Genomic DNA, 20,379 nt, shown 5'->3' on the forward strand with positions numbered 1-20,379 from the left:
CGACGGATCAGCTAGTTTAGTCTAGCTACCGGAAGACGCCGATGTCAACAAACAGGTAAGTAGCTCCTTGCACAAACACATTGTTTTAACTACTTTTTTATTCATTTTGAGTCATACACGCTACAGTGCTGTGTGCTAAGGTGTCTGCTGATGTTGCATAACTTTTGGTGTGAGATGTGGAGCATGTTAAGACGCTTAAAACACAGTCTAAAGTTCTGACCCCATGCTGTTAGCGTTCAATGCTACGTCTCCGTTCACGGAGCTCTGTAATGGCTGGACCAAATGTGTTCGCGTCTTCGGTACTGGCAAGTCAAGGGTAGCTTGAGCAATGAAGCTGCATGTTTAAATCGACCGAAATTCTCCTTTAACTGCTCCACAAGACACATTTTTGACCACACACACACAAAAACTTCTTAAAGTGCTCACAAGACTCTCATAGTTTCTACCATATCATTATTTGAGTGATAGCAGTTACTGTTTTGGAGGGAGAAGCATGATAATGTGAGTTGAGCCTCAGCTGAAATAACTCTCACAGTCTGTCACCGTGGCAACCGAGATCAACTGGGCAAACACAGAGAGAAACAGATTTATCAATGAGTCAGTTTGATACACACACACACACACACACACACACACACACACACACACACACACAAATGCGGTCAAATATGCACGTGTAAGCATGCACACATGTCCACACACATACACACGCACACACACACACACACAGACACACACACACACAGACACACACACACACACACACACACACACACACACACACATACAGCCATGCTTAAGCACACACTCACATGCACACAAGCACAAACACACAGTATAGTTCCCAACATTTGAACTATATTTAACTATCATGTTTTCATTCATTCAAGCCATCTTGTCAACAGGGAGCATTCACAACTGCAAGTTTTTCAGAACTTGCCTTCTCTAGGTAGGTTTACCATTTACCCGTTTATATGTCTCAATCCTGCATCTGGCAGACCCGTTTCAGGTCTTGCACAGAGGACAGATCTCACCCCCTGACCCTGCCAGTACATCTAAAACTGGAAAGACAGGTTACATGATGGGAATGTTGTATGCCCTCTAAGCCAGGAGGGCGTTAAGGTAAATGTAAAGCTTGATCATAAAGAACACAAGATTAGTGACATTGCCCAACCTTAGATGCCTTTGTACAGTACTCATGCTGTAGGCTTCTTCCTGCAGAGGGCTTTCTATAGAATATGGCCTCATCCAGGCACAGATATAAAAAGGGTTGAAGCCATTGCTCTGTGCAGACCAGTCATCGTCTTTAACACCAAACCTGAAAAACATTTAATAATAGACCCTGTCGGCCATGTTAGAAGTACTTTGAAATCACTAAATGGCAAACAGCTGCTTATATATACTATAGCACAAAGTATAACATCCAAAATGTATGATGATCTATAGTCTCATAATACGATAATGATGACTCCTTATATTGCCAAGCCCTACGTTAAGTACAAGGACTTACTTATGCATGTAGTTTTTTCACACCAAAAAAATAAGTGAAGAAACAAAAGAGGGTGAGTCACTGCCTCTGGCATGTTGAATGGTTTATACTGTAGCTTGTGAAAGCTGTTTTTTTAAGAAAGGGAGGTTGCACATCTATTCCTAAGGCTAGAAACTTGGATCTTTGAACATAATAAATCTCTTTTAATGAACCCAAAATAATGCTGATGCAGTAGCCTGTAGCCTACTGTTCATTTTAGGGAGCTTTGTGTAGAAAGCAGAAATGATTGTACAAAGGGGAAACTGAAGAGAGATGAAGAAACCTTATTGGGCCATTTAGTTAGTGCGTGACTCATTTGTGATACAGAAACCCCCCCGGCCCCCACACACATATGTTTTCCAGTCGAACCAGACTCTGTTGTCCAAATCACGTCCTGGCAATGAGCTGACTTATCCAAACACAGGCACGCCTCGGACTAACCCACATCGGCTGTAAAGCGGGTGGACAAAGATAAATACGAAATATACATTTGAGTAGCGTTCCTTATTTTTTCTTTCAGAGATTCTCGCTAGACATTTTAGGGCCTTATTCTATAGTTATTTACACCTCAAAGACTTTATCTGTTGTTTGAGTCGGTTTGTGACGTCGTTTTAAAAAAGACAGACACCCCCACGCTGATGGTACAGTCCAAAACAGAGCGTCATATGACTTCCTGACTCAGCTCACTCAGACGTCTCAGTCAGGGAAGCCAGTGAGACAGAAGATTTAGGTTTACTTCTTCTTTTCGCAGATTTCTAACTCTGTAAATTGTCACAATGCCGATGCTTTGTGGAGGAACCTCCGAGCCCGCTGCGGCTGACGCTGAAATTCAGCAGCTCTGTGACACAGTGAGTAGAAAACATGTTATTAGACCTCGAGTTTCTTCCATCCAGTGAACTTGGCCTGGGTCTCATCCTGTGTCACTGTCATGTCATTGTTACTCAGGTGAAGACCGAAGCAGAGACAAAAGCAGGGAAGACTTTCGATGCTTTCACAGCCAAGAGCTACACGAAGCAGGTTGTGGCCGGGATGAACTACTTCATAAAGGTAGTTTCCAGTTTTTACTGCAAATGGCTGACGATGTGTTTTAGTGTATTTGTCTCAGTGAAGATCATTGTTGTGTGTTTATGGCTTGTTTTCAATCCCTCGAAATGACAATAAATGCAGGTTTAAAGGGATAGTTCAACCCAGAATCAAAAATACCTATTTTTCCTCTTACCTGAAGTGCAACTTATACATATAGATTGTTTTGCTGTGATGTTCTGACTTCTGGAAGCACTAGCCGTGAAGAGAGATGTCTGCCTTCTCCTGAATGTAATGGAACTACATGGGACTCGGCTTGTGATGCCGAAAAGCTGTAAAAAAAAAAAATGTTACTCAAGATAATCCACAAACCTTGTTTTCAACAGTTTCATGCGGGGACTATTTTCAGTATTAACGTGCAAAAGGAACTACTCATGGATGAGATGCTAGCTTACTAAGCTAACTAAGCTAGCTCATGTTTCAGCTCATCTATGTTTACATCCTGCGAGCACGAGCTGCTCGTCCATGAGAAGATTCTCGCTTCTTCCTCGAGTGTGGTATGCTAGAAAGAGAATCATTCCTGAAAAAAACTACTCTCTTGAAAGAGACATAGCTTTTGAGTTTTTCAATGTACTTGAAAAATGTTTTAACAATACAAGCCAAGTGCCATGTTGCCATATTCAAGGCGAGGCCAACATCGCTATGGCCAACATCTTCAAAATGTGGTAACTCACACCAGAACGATCTCCATAGATAAATGGCACTAAAAGTAAGAATAAAAATATGTGTTTTTGATTTGGTGATGAGCGGCCCCTTTAACATCTCCCTAATGCTTTTACTTCCTCGCAGGTCCACGTGGGAGGAGAGGAACACGTCCACCTCCGTGTATACAAAAAACTTCCACATGCAGGAGGAGAAGTTTCGCTGAGTGATATGCAGCATAACAAAACCCATGCTGACCCAATTGCTTACTTCTAATAGAGATCTAAAACCAAACGAAATGCAGCAAAGCACCAGTGCCTAAAGGATGCAGTCTCACAATACCCAGTTATCATCAGATTGCCCTGACTCAGTCTAGCATTTATGTCATTCCTAACATGTAATAACAAACTGTTTTCGTACCGTAGATCATGATGTTTAAAGTGTGGCAAATTGGAATTATTTTGTAAAAGATTAATAAATAAATCTGATTTGTTGTGATTCTTTTAAGTGTTATTTCTTCTGTCTGTAGTGTGTAATTTGTGAGGAAGCTGCAGATTGGGAGTGTATGTCTTCAGCTGACAGACGGCTTAATGAAACATTCTTCCGCAGATGCAAAGAAGGCAAACAAAAGTCCATTGTTAAACGTAAGGTCTTTGTCAGCTGTGGACTTTGCTCCAGGTTCTTCATTGATTTTATTGACCTTAAGATTACACAGTCTCAGTCTTCCTCATCTGTGATCCACTCAGACACAGTTTGTGTAACAACACACAACTCACTGATAGTTCCTGATAATGTAATTTATTTCTTGCCCCATAAAATCCAACAAAGCTACCCTTTAGACACAGACATCAGAGTCAGGAATCACATCCACTGAACTGTAAGAGAATCATTAGTGTGTCTTCAGCTTCTACAATGTGGAGGAAAATATACAGTCGCAGTCAAAAGTTAACACACACTTGAAAATGAAATAATCTATATCATGGTCACATTTTCAGAAGACTCATAATAAATTCAGATTTTACCCAAACTTAATGAATGACAAAGTAGTTTGTGGTCCTCTCATTCCATCACAGAAGAATGAAATCTGTAGAATTGGAACTGAAGACTGTCATGATAAACATGTTCTGTACAAGTGAACGTCAGTGCAAGAATGCAGGGTTCACATGAGCAAACAGACATGGTGTTTCATATAATAAGGTTTAATGTGTCAGATGTGACCTATGAAGCTCGAAACATTAAAACAGCCTAGAATGCAATTCACTAAATTACCATTGACGATAACCATATTGAAAAATGAAATATTGATATCATGTTAATAATACTCCTATGATGTGTGAATACATCTACCACTGATGTTTAGCCTCGTGGACCTTTGTTGAACACGAATGTAAGGTTGAATTTAATGGATAAGCCTTTTTTTTTAATTTTTTATAAATGTTTAATAGACATCACAATGATATCATTATTGTGTATTTGTTCTGTGACAGCCCAACCCTGAATGAATAGGAATCATCTTAGCTATTTTATGGATACATGCACATATTCCTATTTTAAGCTGTGGACCATATCAGGAATCTAAGGTCCACTATGTAGTTGTGGAAAAGAAATTCAAACTATGATACGTAATATGTACCATAGTAATAAAGTAATAATACAAACTCAGACATATTTCTATAGCTGAATAAACAAACCATCAACAGAGGAGAATAAGCTCCCCAGAACAGTGTCTTAAGCTAGATGGATGGCAGGGTCCACCAAATATAAACAAAGTTTGTTTATTCAGTCATACAAACAAAGACAGTTTGTTTATTTAGTTTGTTAAAGCATAAAAAAGTCAATCAATCAAGATGTTTCGCCACTGAATGATATTTCCTCCTAAAAAAATACATAGTGTACCTTTAACAAGAACAATAATAAACATAAATATCTGGTGCATGTTATATATATTTTCAATAATGACTGTTATTATTCATCATTAGTTATTAACTGTTATGGTGAGAAATTGTACACTCTACCTTGGGATCCCCACTAGAATTGGAGATATGTGTGTGTTTTATTGATGCGTAACACAGCATGAGTTTGTTAGGACCGGCCTAGTGGCAGGTCAGTGGGGTTGAAGTATTCAAGTACTTATCTCTGGAAGAAAATTCACATACTCTCTGTGCACACAGATCAATTGGTCATGTTTACCAATGAAATCGTTTTAAAGGTATATCACACTTTTTAATAAACCACTGTTGAAACCGGTAACTGTTCTGGTACACAGGACAGGCTACATATTCTCAACACACAAGCAAAACATATACAGTCAAATTTAGATTTTGCACTCAAGGGGTTCTCACATAAACTAAACTGTTAACCCAGCTGACAAAACTGTGTCGTGATTTTTTCCACTTTTCCAGCAGAACAATTTAAATATCCCTCAGATTTCAGTTGAATGAAATCGACTCAGTCCATAAACAGTATTGATCAAGGGTCCCCAAGCCAGACGGAATCCTGCAACCATGCTAGAAAAACAGTTGACTGTACCACAGTGAACACTCTCGTTACTTCACAATATAAACTCACTGACTCACACTGCAGCTGCGGTGAGCCTCGTGAGGTTGTGTGTCAGCACATATTTCAAACCTGTGTGTCAGTCAGTCAGTCACACCCATATTAGATTCATCTTGTGACTACAGTTCCTCTTTTTTGAACATGTGTTGCAGGATTTTATTTCCTATGAAGAGATTAAATAACGAGCTGACACTTGACGTCTGTTTGTCTGTCCCTCTCTTCAACCTTCAACAATTTCACAAGCCCCTTCTGCTCTTTCTTCTTATTCTTTCTTTGATGCCCTCAGACTTTTCTACTTCCTTTCCCGATCCTGCCACTACCAACTGCCCTGCAATCACTTCAGTCCCCTCACCTGAGGATCACACCTGGATCTCATTGGTCCTTCATTCCTATTTGTAAACAAACATGGCTGCCTCCTCTGTGTGGATAGCTTCGCAGATTTTATACAGTTTGGGAATAGTTTTACATTTATTCCTTAAATGACTGAAGAGACAGTGAGGCAGCCTCTGTACATGACATGCCTGCTCTACCAACTGAGCTAAACGGCGCCTCGATGTATCGACGCTTTTTGGAGCTCATGATTGGATCTTGGATCGGGGTTGGTTAGGGCCAGGCTTGCAAAGTGAATGGGATGGATTCGAGGTGTAATTTCTCTCTCCACATTGCTGCAGTGTGAAGGAATTGATTTGACATTAAGGTCAAAGGTCAGAATAATATAAAAGGAGTTCATTAATTTTGGAGGTGATGTTGAGGTGAGATTTCTTCACATTTCCTCACTTTACCACACTCTTACAAGCAGTTTTTATTTGTTCTCCACTTGATGTTTGAAAAAGCACCAAAGAAATCATTGACCAAATAAAGACTTATTATTTATGCATTCAAATGTCCTCAAAATAAAAAAAAGACTTTAGTTTGAGAGGGTGATATATCAAAGGTATCTCATATTCTACGACATCAATGAGTTCATTCTGTCTCTGAGCACTAGATGGAGTGTGAGCACTGTCTGTTGGGACAGCACTCACACTCTGGGACACTCAGGGTCGTGGCCAATACATGAGGTGGACACTGTTATACTTGTTTATTTTTAACTGATTAAACGTATCTGTGCATTATGGAGCACTAACTTTACTGAGGTGATCATAAATGGAGACTAGTTTGAAGTCTTACTGGGCCTTTACTGTAGACACTGTCCATTAGAAGTGTGCATCAGGCAGCAGACGGTCATCTTACTTAGACTGCTGGTACAGCTCGCATCAAAATAACTCCAATCTTTTATTTTTGATGTGTTTCAACAAAGCAGAATTAACATGTAGATTGAAGACATACCTGCATGTTGATGTTTTCACTCTAGACTTTTCAGAAATGTATACGGTATTATCTCCTTTGAAGATTTTGAGATGCAGTTAAAAACTGAATCTTTTGTAAATTCACCTTATGATTTAAAATTTTCCTCACAATATAAAACAGATATGGACCAAAGTTTACTTTGATCCCCAATTTATAATCAGTTAATGAGCACTTATTGTTCTTAACATTTGCTAATGTCGTTTTTGGCAGAGATTAAGTCGTTTTAAAGTGTTATAAGGTAGTATTCTGTAACTCATCTGTGTATAAACACATAATGAATGATTAGTTGCTGAATATATAATATAATGGCGTCAGTTACAGGCCTGTCTATGAGTTGGATTGGGATCAAGTTCTGGCAGGGGTTGATGCCAGTCCCTTATAAATCATTGACCACTTTGCCAAACCACAGCACATTGTCCTTTGACAGAGCTCAAGGGCACAACTCCTTTCGCCTTCGGTGCCATTTCTTCAGTGAACATAACCTGGGAAATGTATGCAGGATAACAACAAAACAGATGAATTCTCAAAACTAGGCCAGCCATCTGCACTCCTCGCAGTTTCTTTAATAGTCCTGATGCCGTTGAACCAGTTTGGTGTTTTCGTGGAAATGAACTTGCCAACGTCTTTCTACCAAAGCAGTTCTTGCAGTATGCGCTGTCACATTTTTGGCATTATCAGTCGCAGGACCCAGGCACACACCTCTCTGAAAAACAGTCACAGATTCTGAGTTTGATAAAGAAGCAGAGCATTATGATATGAATGTGCAGCCTGTAAAGCGTTCGAAATAAGTTGGGTGACAGTGGCAGGATGTTTGAGGGTCAGGTGAGGAAAAATAAAATAAAAAGGTCACCTGCTGTGTGCAGATGGGCACCACAAGGCCATGATATATCTATAGTGAAGAGAAGGGACTTGATCATGTTTTGTTCACTACAGGGGCATCTAAGAGGGCACTTTGCAGCTCAACCCCTCCAGGATGAATGAGCCTGTGGTAGACTCTTAGTTTCGAGCCACATGCGTTAGCACATCTCAGCTGGCCTCGACATGAAGCCATGACTTTTAGCTTTCTATTGTGGCTGTTGTTGATCCTCCTTTAAGACATTCTCACTAAATTCCTGCTCCCACCACGACCTCCTCCTCACTCCCCTCAGATATCAGTGGATGAACGACTCCCTGCATTTTGATGCATGCTTCATTCAGCTCCCTCCCTTCCAGCAGTGTACATTCTCATGTCCTGGAAGTTTTGATAGTTGGAAACAAAGCACCACATGTAACTTGATTGTAAAGGACTATTCAAATCAATTCAGGGTAAAGAACCTGAAGGTTGTCATGAGGCTGCAGCATGGAGGCAGTGAGCAGTGTGATCACATCAGATGAGTAGACTCAGATGATGGCGTTCTGTCTGTAGCTGGTATTCAGATCTGTCTTTATACCAGTAGTAATGATTGGAACAGTTTTTGTTAAACAGTGTGTAAATGTTCATTTATCTGCACTTCAGAACAGAGAACAAGGAGGTTTTTTTCGATGAAAATTATGTGTAAAAGTGGGGTCGTCTTATAATTGGGGTCTAACCGTTGACACGTGCTGATAGTTGTCGGGGTCGCTACATGACCGCAACAGCAGAGGGCGCCAGCTTATTAGAGACGTCACTGACACTGGCTGGGGTTATCTGTCAACCACAGCGGAGAAGAAGTGACAGGAGATGAAAAATGGAGAGACGCGGTGATTTTACGGAGCAAAGTGGATCAAGTGGGGCAAGTTAACAGACATCTGAGGCGGAGCTATGATGCTGATTTTAAGATAAAGGTGATCAATGCAGCGGAGGCGCCAAACAACTGTCAGCCAGCCAAGAAATATGGAGTTATGGAGTGTAACGTCCGAAGATGGCGGGTCCAAAAAGATCGTCTGAAAACGCTAACAGTAAGAGAAAAGCTTATCGTGGTCTTCTAAGCGGCCGCTTCCAAGAGATTGACAGGAGGGTATGTGAATTCGTTATTGAGAAACGAATTTTGGTTATCAGAGTCTTTTTCTGAAGATTAATCTTGAAAAGAGGGGTCGTCTTATAATCAGGGTCGTCCTATATTAGGGTCAATACGGTATATTTCATATGAGCTCATTCATGCGTGCTTGCGCCCTCCCAGAACGCCCATTCCCCACGCTGGCTTACTTTCATTTTTAAAAATTGCGTCAGTCTAATTTTGCTTCGGGTGCGGGTCGGGCGTCGGTATCAATTTATAGCGGGTCGGCTCGGGTGCGGAATGTAATTTGTGCTACTGTCGGGAAACGGTTCAGATGCGGTTTTAAGTACGACGGGTACGGGCGGGTGCGGGTTTGCAAAATAAGACCCGTGCAGGACTGCTGGAAGACGCTACCCTCCACGCAGCGCGGATCGAACAGCTGATTGCAGAGTGGCTGCACCAGCCCGTCCTGCACCCGCATCATCCTCCAGCCTGCGAGAGAGAGAGAGAGAGAGAGAGAGAGAGAGAGAGAGAGAGAGAGAGAGAGAGAGAGAGAGACTACCTGGCCCTAGATGCGGAGGGTGTGACATAAACAGGGCGTAAATGTTAATTTATCTGCACTTCAGAACAGAGAACAAGGAGGTCAGTAGACACCGGTCTGTCACTGAACTTTCTAATTTAGGTAGTACGTTTTGTAAGGATGCCAGTTTCCTCCAACAGATGTGTCTGTTACTGAAGAAATATGTGTCATAAGCAGGAAACCATCTTCCACAGATGTCACAGAGTTACTCAACAACTAACCAAAGTTCAAGACGGTGTCACCATCCGAGGCTTTTGATTTGCAGTAGACTAATTTGATAAATTAGACGGCAGCCAACCCAATGATGCTGAATTATCCACATATGGCTGTTATACTGCTATACTATTGTTGTGTTTTGTTGGTGCTATGGACCTCTCACGAGATGTGTCCCTAATAAAAATTGAATTGAATTGTAAAATGTGGTGAAACCTTTCACATACTGAAGAAAGCTGATAGAAGACCAAGTTGATGAACTTCAAATATGACAACAGTGTCATCTAGTGACAATTTAGCAGTATAGAAATAGACATGATATAATACAGTTGAAAACAATACCAGCCTACACCAGGCCTGTTCAATTTGAAAAAAATACATTAAAATATAAATAAATAAGGCCTCCAGCTGTGTGCAGATGGCCACCACAAAGCCACGATATATTTATATTGAAGAGAGGGGGCTTGATCATGTTTTTTCCACTACAGGGGCATCCAAGAGGGCACTTTGCAGCTCAACCCCTCCAGGATGAATGAGCCTGTGGAAGACTCTTACCTTGGAGCCACATGCATTTGCACAGCTCAGCTAAAAACTAATTAGTTGTGACTTTTGGCCTTCTGTTGTGGGCTGTTGTTGATCCTCCTTCAAGACTTTCTCCCTAAATTCCTGCTTCCACCACAACCTCCTCCTGACTCCTCTCAGATATCAGTGGATGAACGACTCCCTGCATCACAACATACAGCGAGGACGAGTCAGTCCAGACTCAGTACGTACTGCCTTTTTAAAAATTCTGTCACAGCTGGCTCCCATCTCACTCTTAATGCAGTAATATACCGTAAACACGTTAGAAATCAAAATCTGCATAGAGGAGATGGTATGTCTGGGTACATATATTGATCTTTGTAGTGAATGAAGTGAGGATGTTTCCCCCACCAGGAAGCTTTGTGGTCACAATGAATCCAGTCCATATACATATACTGTAATATGAATCAATGATATCACAGCATTAATTACCTTAATGAGACAGGTTTGTCCAGCCACTACCTGCATTTCACTGCTCTGAAGTCCCCATATTTCTTCTTTGTCTTTTCCTCAGCTTGATTCTTCACCTGTGTATGAATGAGAGGCTTGAAGCAGGTGTGAGGAGCACACTGCTCACTATCAGCCCCCCTGTTCATGTTTTAGTTCAGCAGGTCAACACACCTGAGTGGGATTAAAGGGATATTCCGGCGTAAATTTTATTCATGGTCTAAATCACTGTGAAACTGTGTTAGACTCCCTCTCGAGAGATCAAGTTAGCAGACCGCTAATTTACGGAGTTTTATCAACCCCAGAAACGACCGCACGACAACAATACATTGCAGTAAATGGGACAAATATAAACCACCACCAAAAAGCCACAAATAATGCTCAGAACAGCACCACTGTAACAACAGCACTTCAGCAACAGTACAAATAGGGTCTCAGCACATAGTCCGGGACATCTAACCTCTGCTAGCTTAGCTGGATTTCTACTGAAAAGCTGACAAAATTTACCACTCTTCTGCAGCAGCTTCCTGTTGACGTGAAGTCCCGACGAGTCGATTACCGAGTGCAGTAGAGTTCTGCGGCTCATGGATGAAAATGTATGATTATGACTCCATGGAAACGCAATCAAAGTGCATATGTGTCTTACCTGCCAGTTTATACAAGTTATAATCGAGAGCGAACAAGGAAAAGAACGGAATTGAGCAGTTCTAACCACACTCTGTAATCGTCGCGTAGGGACTTCCCAAACCCGGAAGCTGATGGAGAGTTGAAATCTGTTTTTAGCTTCCAAATAACTTCCCTAGCTAAGCTAGTGGAGATTAGATGCCCCAGACTATGTGCTGAGGCCCTTTTTGTACTGTTGCTGAAGTCTGGTGCTGTTCTGAGCATTATTTGTGGCTTTTTGGTGGCGGTTTATATTTGGATCCATTTACTGCAGTGCATTGTTGTCCTGCAGTCGTTTCTGAGGTTGATAAAACTCCGTAAATTAGCGGTCTGCTAACTTGATCTCTTGAGAGGGAGTCTAACACAGTTAGACGGTGATTTAGACCATGGATTAAATTTACACCGGAATATCCCTTTAAAAGGATGTCCTGCCTTAAACACTCAATTCTAGGTCAGGATGAAGAAATGAAAGTGGTTAAAGTCTGACAGAATATTCCAATTTCATTGTTCAGCATGTCTTGTATTATCTTATGCGTGGCATGTTTATTTATTGCAAAATTAGGATGTATATTCAACAAAGATCTGTACATTGAAGCTCATGCTTTACCTTTTTGGGGGGAAATATAAACTATGCATTATTGTGAAGGAATATCTTAAATGAAGCAGCAGGAAAAAAATTTAGTTTGTTCAATTCTTACATTTCTTCTCTGATGTCCAGATGAACAGATTACTAAAGCTCCAGACATTTGCATTCTATGTTCGATTGCAACATACATTTGATTAACTGGAAGTAGTCGGATGAATCTATACTCATGTTAAGTTTGTGCTTACACATGAAGCTCCACCCAACATGCAGTGGGGCCACCTTTCAGATGTATCCAGGTGTGGCTACTCTGTATAAATACATGTGTATCTGAAACACAGTTGAAAGAGTTGAGACATAAAAGCAGAAAGTTGAAGTCTCCGAACGGGCCGAACGGACTACAAGACACACAATGGCAGATATAAAACCCGGAGGATGGAGTCATACAAAGTATGCTGGTAAGGAAACTCAGTGGATTTGTGATCAGGTGAGCTTCACTCTGTCTTCACTCTTTAAAATCTCTACATAAAACTCTGTGGTCTGATCTTTAGTCTGGATTTACATCATTTTATTTCTTTCATACACAGGTGAAGAGCCTTGTACAGGTAAAGACGAACAAGATATACCAGGAATACAGAGCAGTTTTATCCATGGATCAGCTTGTGAAAGGAACAAACTACCTCTTCAAGGTAATTAATGTTGTGATATTGATTTTAAAGAGAGTAAGAATGTCTCAGATACATGAACTGAATGAAGTGTGACATCCAGCAGCACTGCTCCTCAATGCTCAGTAACACGAGATCAAGATGAAGATATTCACTGAAAGATCCAATTCACTTCTCTTTTTCCTGCAGGTTCGTGTTGGAGATCGCAACTACATTCATGTTCAGGTCTACCAAGCACTTCCCTGTAACGGAGGATGGCTTCAGCTGAGCGGTGTACAGGAGGACAAAACCCAAGACGACGCCCTCGAACCTATCAGCAATTAAGTACTTACAGGCTGCAGTCTCTGCTCCTTCATTCTGAAATGATTCCACACAATGTTGAATAACAATACATGATTTTTGATTCTGAATGTCACATTACACATGAAGATGAAAATGTTCCTGTTTGGAAGGAGCAAGTTGAATGAACTACTTTCTAAAGAAATAAAGAAAGTCTGAAGCATATCCTGTGTCCTGTGTGTATCTTCTAAAGTCATTTGACACATTAAATCATGATATTCCTATTCATGAACTTTTCATATTTATTTTTTATGACAAAACTTTTCAACCATATGAGGGGTGAATATAACAATGAACAGAAAAATAAGTAGTAATCAATGAAATAAATGTATGTTTTAATCAAATAACCTGGTCGATCAGAACGTAGCTCCAGATGCTAACGTTGCATCATGTCTTCTGTCTGTGCAGATATGTAATAATGTGTCATCAGATATGAGCACAACTACTTATCATTCCTTATCTGTTTATATAGCGATATGTTACTGAATAATCACGGCCAACAAAGTAGCAAAATTGACTAAGATGAGGTGTTAATATAGCAATGCGACGTTAAAGCTTCTGTGCACTTCTTCATTTTGAATCCTTTGAACACTTTGACACTGTTGTTCTGAAGTAAGATAAGATAAGACTTTACTACCAGAGGAGAAGTTCTGAAGAAAGAACACGTCACCTTTAACAACCACCGCTGCAAATAAAATCTACCAACGTGACTCAGATATGAAAACCCATGGAATAGTTAATGTATTAAGGTTTTATTCGACTTACACTCTGTCATGTTCTCTGCCTTCCTTCCTCAATCTCTGATGTATCATCTGATGTTTTCTTGGAAGGCGACCAGATGTAACGAACCATGACCTTAAGGAAAGTTACTTATTTCTCTGGGTTTGAACATTGTTGGAAACAAAACACAGAACAAAGGCCCAATCAGTTTTAGACACTTTAACACAGAATCATTTTGGGATGGCTGTCATTTATGTCACAGATATTTTGCCTCAATATATATATAAACTGTTATTTCATCTAAATGAGAAGGAGCCCTTGAACAGACCCCCTTTGCTTCCTCCTGCTTTGCTGTTGGTAAATCCAGACTGAGATGCAGACCAGAGAGTCGTGTGTGGAGTTTGTGAAGAATGAAGGTAGACCGAATCTCACTTCATCACAAATCTTCTGAATGTCCTCAGAGGCATCCTGTGTCTCACTGAATCCTCCAGACAAGTTAGACATTGTGACGAGGTCGGCTGAACTGTAGGACCTTGGAAGAGGTTTGAAGCATTTGTGAGGAGCACACTGCTCACTATCAGCCCCTCTGTACATGTTTTAGTTCAGCAGGTCAACACACCTGAGTGGGATTGATGGTTATATGCATGTTTGTGTCTGCTGGTCAGGATATTCAGCACTAAGAGGGAGGAAGTTGAACGATTTATTTTGCGAAGGAATATCTTAAATGAATCAACAGGAAATTAGAACTTTTTGCAATTCTTACGTTTCTTCTCTGACGTCAGGATGAACAGTTTTCTAAATTTCTAGACATTTGTAGTCTTTTTTTCGATTTCAACATACATTTGATTAACTGGAAGTAGTCAGATGAATCTATGCTCATGTTAAGTTTGTGCTTACACATGAAGCTCCACCCAACATGCAGTGGAGCCACCTTCCAGATGTATCCAGGTGTGGCTACTGTGTATAAATACATGTGTATCTGACACACAGTTGAAACAGTTGCGACATAAAAGCAGAAAGTTGACTTCTCTGTTAAACATGACAGAACCCAAGACAATGGATATGATGTGTGGAGGATGGACTGAGACAAGGGATGCTGATAAGGAAACTCAGTGGATTTGTGATCAGGTGAGCTTCACTCTGTGTTCACTCTTTACAATCTCTACATAAAACTCTGTGGTCTGATCTTCAGTCTGAATTTACATCACATTTATTTCTTTCATACACAGGTGAGGAGCCTTGTGCAGGGAAAGACCAACAAGATATACCAGGAATACAGAGCAATTAAATACAGGTCACAGGTCGTGGCTGGAACAAACTACCTCTTCAAGGTAAATAATGTTTATATACTTATTTCAAAGAGAAGTAAGAATGTCTCAGGTACATGAACTGAATGAAGTGTGACATCTTTTCAGGCATTTAACACTGCTCCTTAATTTTAGACAACATGAGATCAAGATGAAAATGTGAATTTATTCCATATTCACCTGTCTTTTTCCTGCAGGTTTGTGTTGGAGGACCCAGCTACATTCATGTTCAGGTCTACCAAGCACTTCCCTGTTATGGAGGACATCTTTGGCTGAGCGGTGTACAGGAGGACAAAACCCACGACGAGCCCCTCGAACCTTTATAAAATTGAATACTTACAGGCTGCAGTCTCTGCTTCTTCATCCTGAAATGATTCCACACAATGTTGATTAACAATACATGATGTTTGATTCTGAATGTCACATCACACATAAAGATCAAAATGTTGCTGTTCGGAAGGAACACGTTGAATGAACTACTTTGAAAGAAATAAAATAAGTCTGAAGCATATCCTGTGTCCTGTGTGTATTTTCTAAAGTCATTTGACACATTAAATCATGATATTCTTATTCATGAACTTTTCATATTTAACTTTTGATGCTAAAACTTTAGAGTGCTGACAATCTTGTCTTTTAACCATATAAGGGGTGAATATAACAATCAACAGAAAACTAGTACTGATCAATGAAATAAATGTACTTTTTAATTAAAATATCATTTCATGGGACTTAAAAAGGCAACAATTAGGTTTTTTTGTATAAAACCATTACTCATCAATGAACTATATGTGATGTTAAAACAAAGAATCATTTGCATCATTTAAATTCATTTGTTACAATCATAACTTCATTCTGAGGACATTTCAATTGTGAAGATCTTTTATTTTAGTGCCTTTGATTTCAGAAGAGTTTGGTTTTGGATCAGAGCGCTGCATCTAACCTGTCAATCAAACACCCGGCCCATCAGTGAGGTGTGGGCTCTGTTATCCTCGTCTTGTTTCTTTGTCTCCTCTGTCCTTCTCAAGTCACAATCAAGCGCCACTCTGGAGTTTTATTTGCCATGTTCATGTGCCCGTTCATCACTAACTTCATTTCTGGGAACATTTTATTCAACAAAATCAACTGTGTCCATCTCAAATATGGACAGTTCTACAACAATTGTCTTCCATCTGAGTGTACTGATGTTTCACTAAATATGAGCACAGCTACTAATCATTCATTATCTGTTTAGATAAGACTTTACTGCCAGAGGAGTTCTGGAGAAAGAACGCCTCATCTTTAACAACCACCACTGCAAATAAAAAGATACCTATGTGACTCAGATAGAAACACTCATGGACTAGTTCATGTATAAAAGTTTTATTTAACATGAGTTAAACAGACCCCCTTTGCTTCCTCCTGCTTTGCTGTTGGTAAATCCAGACTGAGATGCATTCCAGAGAGTCGTGTGTGGAAGTCGTGAAGAATGAAGGTAGACTGAAGCTCACCTCATCACAAATCTTCTGAATGTCCTCAGTGGCATCCTGTGTCTCACTGAATCCTCCAGACAAGTTAGACATTGTGACGAGGTCGGCTGAACTGTAGGACCTTGGAAGAGGTTTGAAGCATGTGTGAGGAGCACACTGCTCACTATCAGCCCCTCTGTACATGTTTTAGTTCAGCAGGTCAACACACCTGAGTGGGATTGATGGTTATATGCATTTTTGTGTCTGCTGGTCAGGATATTCAGCACTATGAGGGAGGAATCTGAACACTTTATTTTGTGAAGGGACATCTTAATCAAATCATCAGGAAATTAGATATTTTTGCAATTCTTATGTTTCTTCTCTGATGTCCAGATGAACAGATTTCTAAATTTCCATACATTTGTAGTATTTGTTCGATTTAAACATACATTTGATTAACTAGAAGTAGTCGGATGAATCTATGCTCATGTTAAGTTTGTGATCATATGTAGCTCCACCCAACATGCAGTGGGGCCACCTTCCAGGTGTATCCAGGTGTGGCTACTCTGTATAAATACATGTGTATCTGATACACAGTTGAAACAGTTGAGACATAAAAGCAGAAAGTTGACTTCTTTGTTAAACATGACAGAACCTAAGACAATGGATATAATATGTGGAGGATGGAGTGAGACAAGGGATGCTGATAAGAAAACTCAGTGGATTTGTGATCAAGTGAGCTTCACTCTGTCTTCACTCTTTACAATCTCTACATAAAACTCTGTGGTCTGACCTTCAGTCTGGATTTACATCACATTCTATTTCTTTCATAAACAGGTAAAGAGCCTCGTGGAGGGAAAGACCAACAAGATATACCAGGAATACAGAGCAATTAAATACAGGTCACAGGTCGTGGCTGGATTTAACTACCTCTTCAAGGTAATTAATGTTGTGATAATTATTTTAAAGAGAAATAAGAATGTCTCAGATACATGAACTGAATGAAGTGTGACATCTTTGCAGGCATTTAACGCTGCTCCTTAATTTTCAACAACATGAAATCAAGATGAAAATGTGAATTTATTCCAAACTCACCTGTCTTTTTCCTGCAGGTTTGTGTTGGAGGACCCAGCTACATTCATGTTCAGGTCTACCAAGCACTTCCCTGTCATGGAGGACATCTTTGGCTGAGCGGTGTACAGGAGGACAAAACCCACGACGAGCCCCTTGAACCTATCAGCAATTAAATACTTACAGGCTGCAGTCTCTGCTTCTTCATCCTGAAGTGATTCTACACAATGTTGATTAACAATACAAGGTGTTTGATTCTGAATGTCACATTAAACATAAGATGAAAATGTTCCTGTTTGGAAGGAACAAGTCGAATGAACTACTTTGAAAGAAATAAAATAAGCCTGAAGCATATCCTGTGTCCTGTGTGTATTTTCTAAAGTCATTTGACACATTAAATCAAGATATTCTTATTCATGAACTTTTCATATTTAACTTTTGATGATAAAACTTTAGAGTGCTGACAATCTTGTCTTTTAACCATATGAGGGGTGAATATAACAATGAACAGAAAACTAGCACTGATCAATGAAATAAATGTACTTTTTAATTAAAATGTCATTTCATGGGACTTTAAAAGGCAACAATTAGATTTTTTTGTATAAAACCATTACTCATCAATGAACTATATGTGATGTTAAAACAAATAATCATTTGCATCATTTAAATTCATTTGTTACAATCATAACTTCATTCTGAGGACATTTCAATTGTGAAGATCTTTTATTTTAGTTCCTTTGATTTCAGAAGAGTTTGGTTTTGGATCAGAGCGCTGCATCTAACCTGTCAATCAAACACCCAGCCCATCAGTGAGGTGTGGGCTCTGTTATCTTCATCTTGTTTCTTTGTCTCCTCTGTCCTTCTCAAGTCACAATCAAGCTTCACTCTGGAGTTTTATTTGCCATGTTCGTGTGCCCGTTCATCACTAACTTCATTTCTGGGAACAATTTATTCAACAAAATCAACTGTGTCCATCTCAAATATGGAAAGTTCTACAACAATTGTCTTCCATCTGAGTGTACTGATGTTTCACTAAATATGAGCACAGCTACTAATCATTCATTATCTGTTTAGATAAGACTTTACTGCCAGAGGAGTTCTGGAGAAAGAACGCCTCATCTTTAACAACCACCACTGCAAATAAAAAGATACCTATGTGACTCAGATAGAAACACTCATGGACTAGTTCATGTATAAAAGTTTTGTTTAACATAAGAGTTAAACAGACCCCCTTCGCTTTCTCCTGCTTTGCTGTTGGTAAATCCAGACAGAAATGCATTCCAGAGAGTCGTGTGTGGAGGTCGTGAAGAATGAAGGTAGACTGAAGCTCACCTCATCACAAATCTTCTGAATGTCCTCAGAGGCATCCTGTGTCTCACTGAATCCTCCAGACAAGTTAGACATTGTGACGAGGTCAGCTGAACTGTAGGACCCTGGAAGAGGTTTGAAGCATGTGTGAGGAGCACACTGCTCACTATCAGCCCCTCTGTACATGTTTTAGTTCAGCAGGTCAACACACCTGAGTGGGATTGATGGTTATATGCATTTTTGTGTCTGCTGGTCAGGATATTCAGCACTAAGAGGGAGGAAGCTGAACACTTTATTTTGTGAAGGGACATCTTAATCAATTCATCAGGAAATTAGATATTTTTGCAATTCTTATGTTTCTTCTCTGATGTCCAGATGAACAGATTTCTAAATTTCCAGACATTTGTAGTCTTTGTTCGATTTAAACATACATTTGATTAACTAGAAGTAGTCGGATGAATCAATGCTCATGTTAAGTTTGTGATCATGTGTGGCTCCACCCAACATGCAGTGGGGCCACCTTCCAGATGTATCCAGGTGTGGCTACTCTGTATAAATACATGTGTATCTGATACACAGTCGAAACAGTTGAGACATAAAAGCAGAAAGTTGACTTATCTGTTAAACATGACAGAACCTCAGACAATGGATATAATATGTGGAGGATGGACTGAGACAAGGGATGCTGATAAGGAAACTCAGTGGATTTGTGATCAGGTGAGCTTCGCTCTGTCTTCACTCTTTACAATCTCTACATAAAACTCTGTGGTCTGATCTTCAGTCTGGATTTACATCACATTCTATTTCTTTCATAAACAGGTAAAGAGCCTCGTGGAGGGAAAGACCAACAAGATATACCAGGAATACAGAGCAATTAAATACAGGTCACAGGTTGTGAATGGATTTAACTACCTCTTCAAGGTAATTAATGTTGTGATAATTATTTTAAAGAGAAATAAGAATGTCTCAGATACATGAACTGAATGAAGTGTGACATCTTTGCAGGCATTTAACGCTGCTCCTTAATTTTCAACAACATGAAATCAAGATGAAAATGTGAATTTATTCCAAACTCACCTGTCTTTTTCCTGCAGGTTTGTGTTGGAGGACCCAGCTACATTCATGTTCAGGTCTACCAAGCACTTCCCTGTCATGGAGGACATCTTTGGCTGAGCGGTGTACAGGAGGACAAAACCCACGACGAGCCCCTTGAACCTATCAGCAATTAAATACTTACAGGCTGCAGTCTCTGCTTCTTCATCCTGAAGTGATTCTACACAATGTTGATTAACAATACATGATGTTTGATTCTGAATGTCACATTAAACATAAGATGAAAATGTTC

At 39.9% G+C, this 20,379-nt stretch overlaps 5 protein-coding genes across 6 annotated transcripts; all 5 read left to right on the top strand.

Moving 5' to 3' along the window:
- Positions 1 to 2,186: 2,186 nt before the first annotated feature.
- On the top strand, positions 2,187 to 3,754 carry LOC115570104 (cystatin-B-like). The gene is made up of 3 exons (XM_030398380.1): positions 2,187 to 2,376; positions 2,474 to 2,575; positions 3,401 to 3,754. Exons 1-3 carry the CDS (start codon positions 2,305 to 2,307, stop codon positions 3,527 to 3,529), a joined length of 303 nt encoding a protein of 100 aa, XP_030254240.1. The 5' UTR covers positions 2,187 to 2,304; the 3' UTR covers positions 3,530 to 3,754.
- An 8,264-nt stretch (positions 3,755 to 12,018) lies between these two features.
- LOC115570101 (leukocyte cysteine proteinase inhibitor 1-like) lies at positions 12,019 to 13,348 on the top strand. 2 transcript variants are annotated; one of them, XM_030398376.1, is made up of 3 exons: positions 12,019 to 12,637; positions 12,767 to 12,868; positions 13,034 to 13,348. In XM_030398376.1, exons 1-3 carry the CDS (start codon positions 12,632 to 12,634, stop codon positions 13,166 to 13,168), a joined length of 243 nt encoding a protein of 80 aa, XP_030254236.1. In that variant the 5' UTR covers positions 12,019 to 12,631; the 3' UTR covers positions 13,169 to 13,348. The 2 variants fall into 2 exon arrangements, with proteins under 2 accessions (XP_030254236.1, XP_030254235.1); XM_030398375.1 differs by having other exon boundaries at positions 12,039 to 12,666.
- A 1,533-nt stretch (positions 13,349 to 14,881) lies between these two features.
- On the top strand, positions 14,882 to 15,721 carry LOC115570100 (cystatin-A1-like). Its single transcript, XM_030398374.1, has 3 exons — positions 14,882 to 15,031; positions 15,133 to 15,234; positions 15,408 to 15,721. The coding sequence occupies exons 1-3, from the start codon at positions 14,942 to 14,944 to the stop codon at positions 15,534 to 15,536; spliced, it is 321 nt and encodes a 106-aa protein (XP_030254234.1). The 5' UTR covers positions 14,882 to 14,941; the 3' UTR covers positions 15,537 to 15,721.
- A 1,555-nt stretch (positions 15,722 to 17,276) lies between these two features.
- Positions 17,277 to 18,051, top strand: LOC115570097 (cystatin-A1-like). Its single transcript, XM_030398371.1, has 3 exons — positions 17,277 to 17,390; positions 17,493 to 17,594; positions 17,768 to 18,051. The coding sequence occupies exons 1-3, from the start codon at positions 17,301 to 17,303 to the stop codon at positions 17,900 to 17,902; spliced, it is 327 nt and encodes a 108-aa protein (XP_030254231.1). The 5' UTR covers positions 17,277 to 17,300; the 3' UTR covers positions 17,903 to 18,051.
- A 1,570-nt stretch (positions 18,052 to 19,621) lies between these two features.
- On the top strand, positions 19,622 to 20,366 carry LOC115570098 (cystatin-A1-like). The gene is made up of 3 exons (XM_030398372.1): positions 19,622 to 19,751; positions 19,854 to 19,955; positions 20,129 to 20,366. Exons 1-3 carry the CDS (start codon positions 19,662 to 19,664, stop codon positions 20,261 to 20,263), a joined length of 327 nt encoding a protein of 108 aa, XP_030254232.1. The 5' UTR covers positions 19,622 to 19,661; the 3' UTR covers positions 20,264 to 20,366.
- The last annotated feature ends 13 nt before the right edge of the window (positions 20,367 to 20,379 follow it).

The sequence above is a fragment of the Sparus aurata genome, chromosome 19 (assembly GCF_900880675.1).
Source record: "Sparus aurata chromosome 19, fSpaAur1.1, whole genome shotgun sequence".
Taxonomy (NCBI): Eukaryota; Metazoa; Chordata; class Actinopteri; order Spariformes; family Sparidae; genus Sparus; species Sparus aurata.

Bases quoted from the DNA above. Each gene is read 5' to 3' on its own strand.
- LOC115570098 (XM_030398372.1), top strand. From the start codon at position 19,662: ATGACAGAACCTCAGACAATGGATATAATATGTGGAGGATGGACTGAG. The intron at 19,752-19,853 runs GTGAGCTTCGCT...TTTCATAAACAG, and splicing joins CTCAGTGGATTTGTGATCAG to GTAAAGAGCCTCGTGGAGGG. The intron at 19,956-20,128 runs GTAATTAATGTT...TTTTTCCTGCAG, and splicing joins GATTTAACTACCTCTTCAAG to GTTTGTGTTGGAGGACCCAG.
- LOC115570100 (XM_030398374.1), top strand. From the start codon at position 14,942: ATGACAGAACCCAAGACAATGGATATGATGTGTGGAGGATGGACTGAG. The intron at 15,032-15,132 runs GTGAGCTTCACT...TTTCATACACAG, and splicing joins CTCAGTGGATTTGTGATCAG to GTGAGGAGCCTTGTGCAGGG. The intron at 15,235-15,407 runs GTAAATAATGTT...TTTTTCCTGCAG, and splicing joins GAACAAACTACCTCTTCAAG to GTTTGTGTTGGAGGACCCAG.
- LOC115570101 (XM_030398375.1), top strand. From the start codon at position 12,592: ATGGCAGATATAAAACCCGGAGGATGGAGTCATACAAAGTATGCTGGT. The intron at 12,667-12,766 runs GTGAGCTTCACT...TTTCATACACAG, and splicing joins CTCAGTGGATTTGTGATCAG to GTGAAGAGCCTTGTACAGGT. The intron at 12,869-13,033 runs GTAATTAATGTT...TTTTTCCTGCAG, and splicing joins GAACAAACTACCTCTTCAAG to GTTCGTGTTGGAGATCGCAA.
- LOC115570104 (XM_030398380.1), top strand. From the start codon at position 2,305: ATGCCGATGCTTTGTGGAGGAACCTCCGAGCCCGCTGCGGCTGACGCT. The intron at 2,377-2,473 runs GTGAGTAGAAAA...ATTGTTACTCAG, and splicing joins TTCAGCAGCTCTGTGACACA to GTGAAGACCGAAGCAGAGAC. The intron at 2,576-3,400 runs GTAGTTTCCAGT...ACTTCCTCGCAG, and splicing joins GGATGAACTACTTCATAAAG to GTCCACGTGGGAGGAGAGGA.
- LOC115570097 (XM_030398371.1), top strand. From the start codon at position 17,301: ATGACAGAACCTAAGACAATGGATATAATATGTGGAGGATGGAGTGAG. The intron at 17,391-17,492 runs GTGAGCTTCACT...TTTCATAAACAG, and splicing joins CTCAGTGGATTTGTGATCAA to GTAAAGAGCCTCGTGGAGGG. The intron at 17,595-17,767 runs GTAATTAATGTT...TTTTTCCTGCAG, and splicing joins GATTTAACTACCTCTTCAAG to GTTTGTGTTGGAGGACCCAG.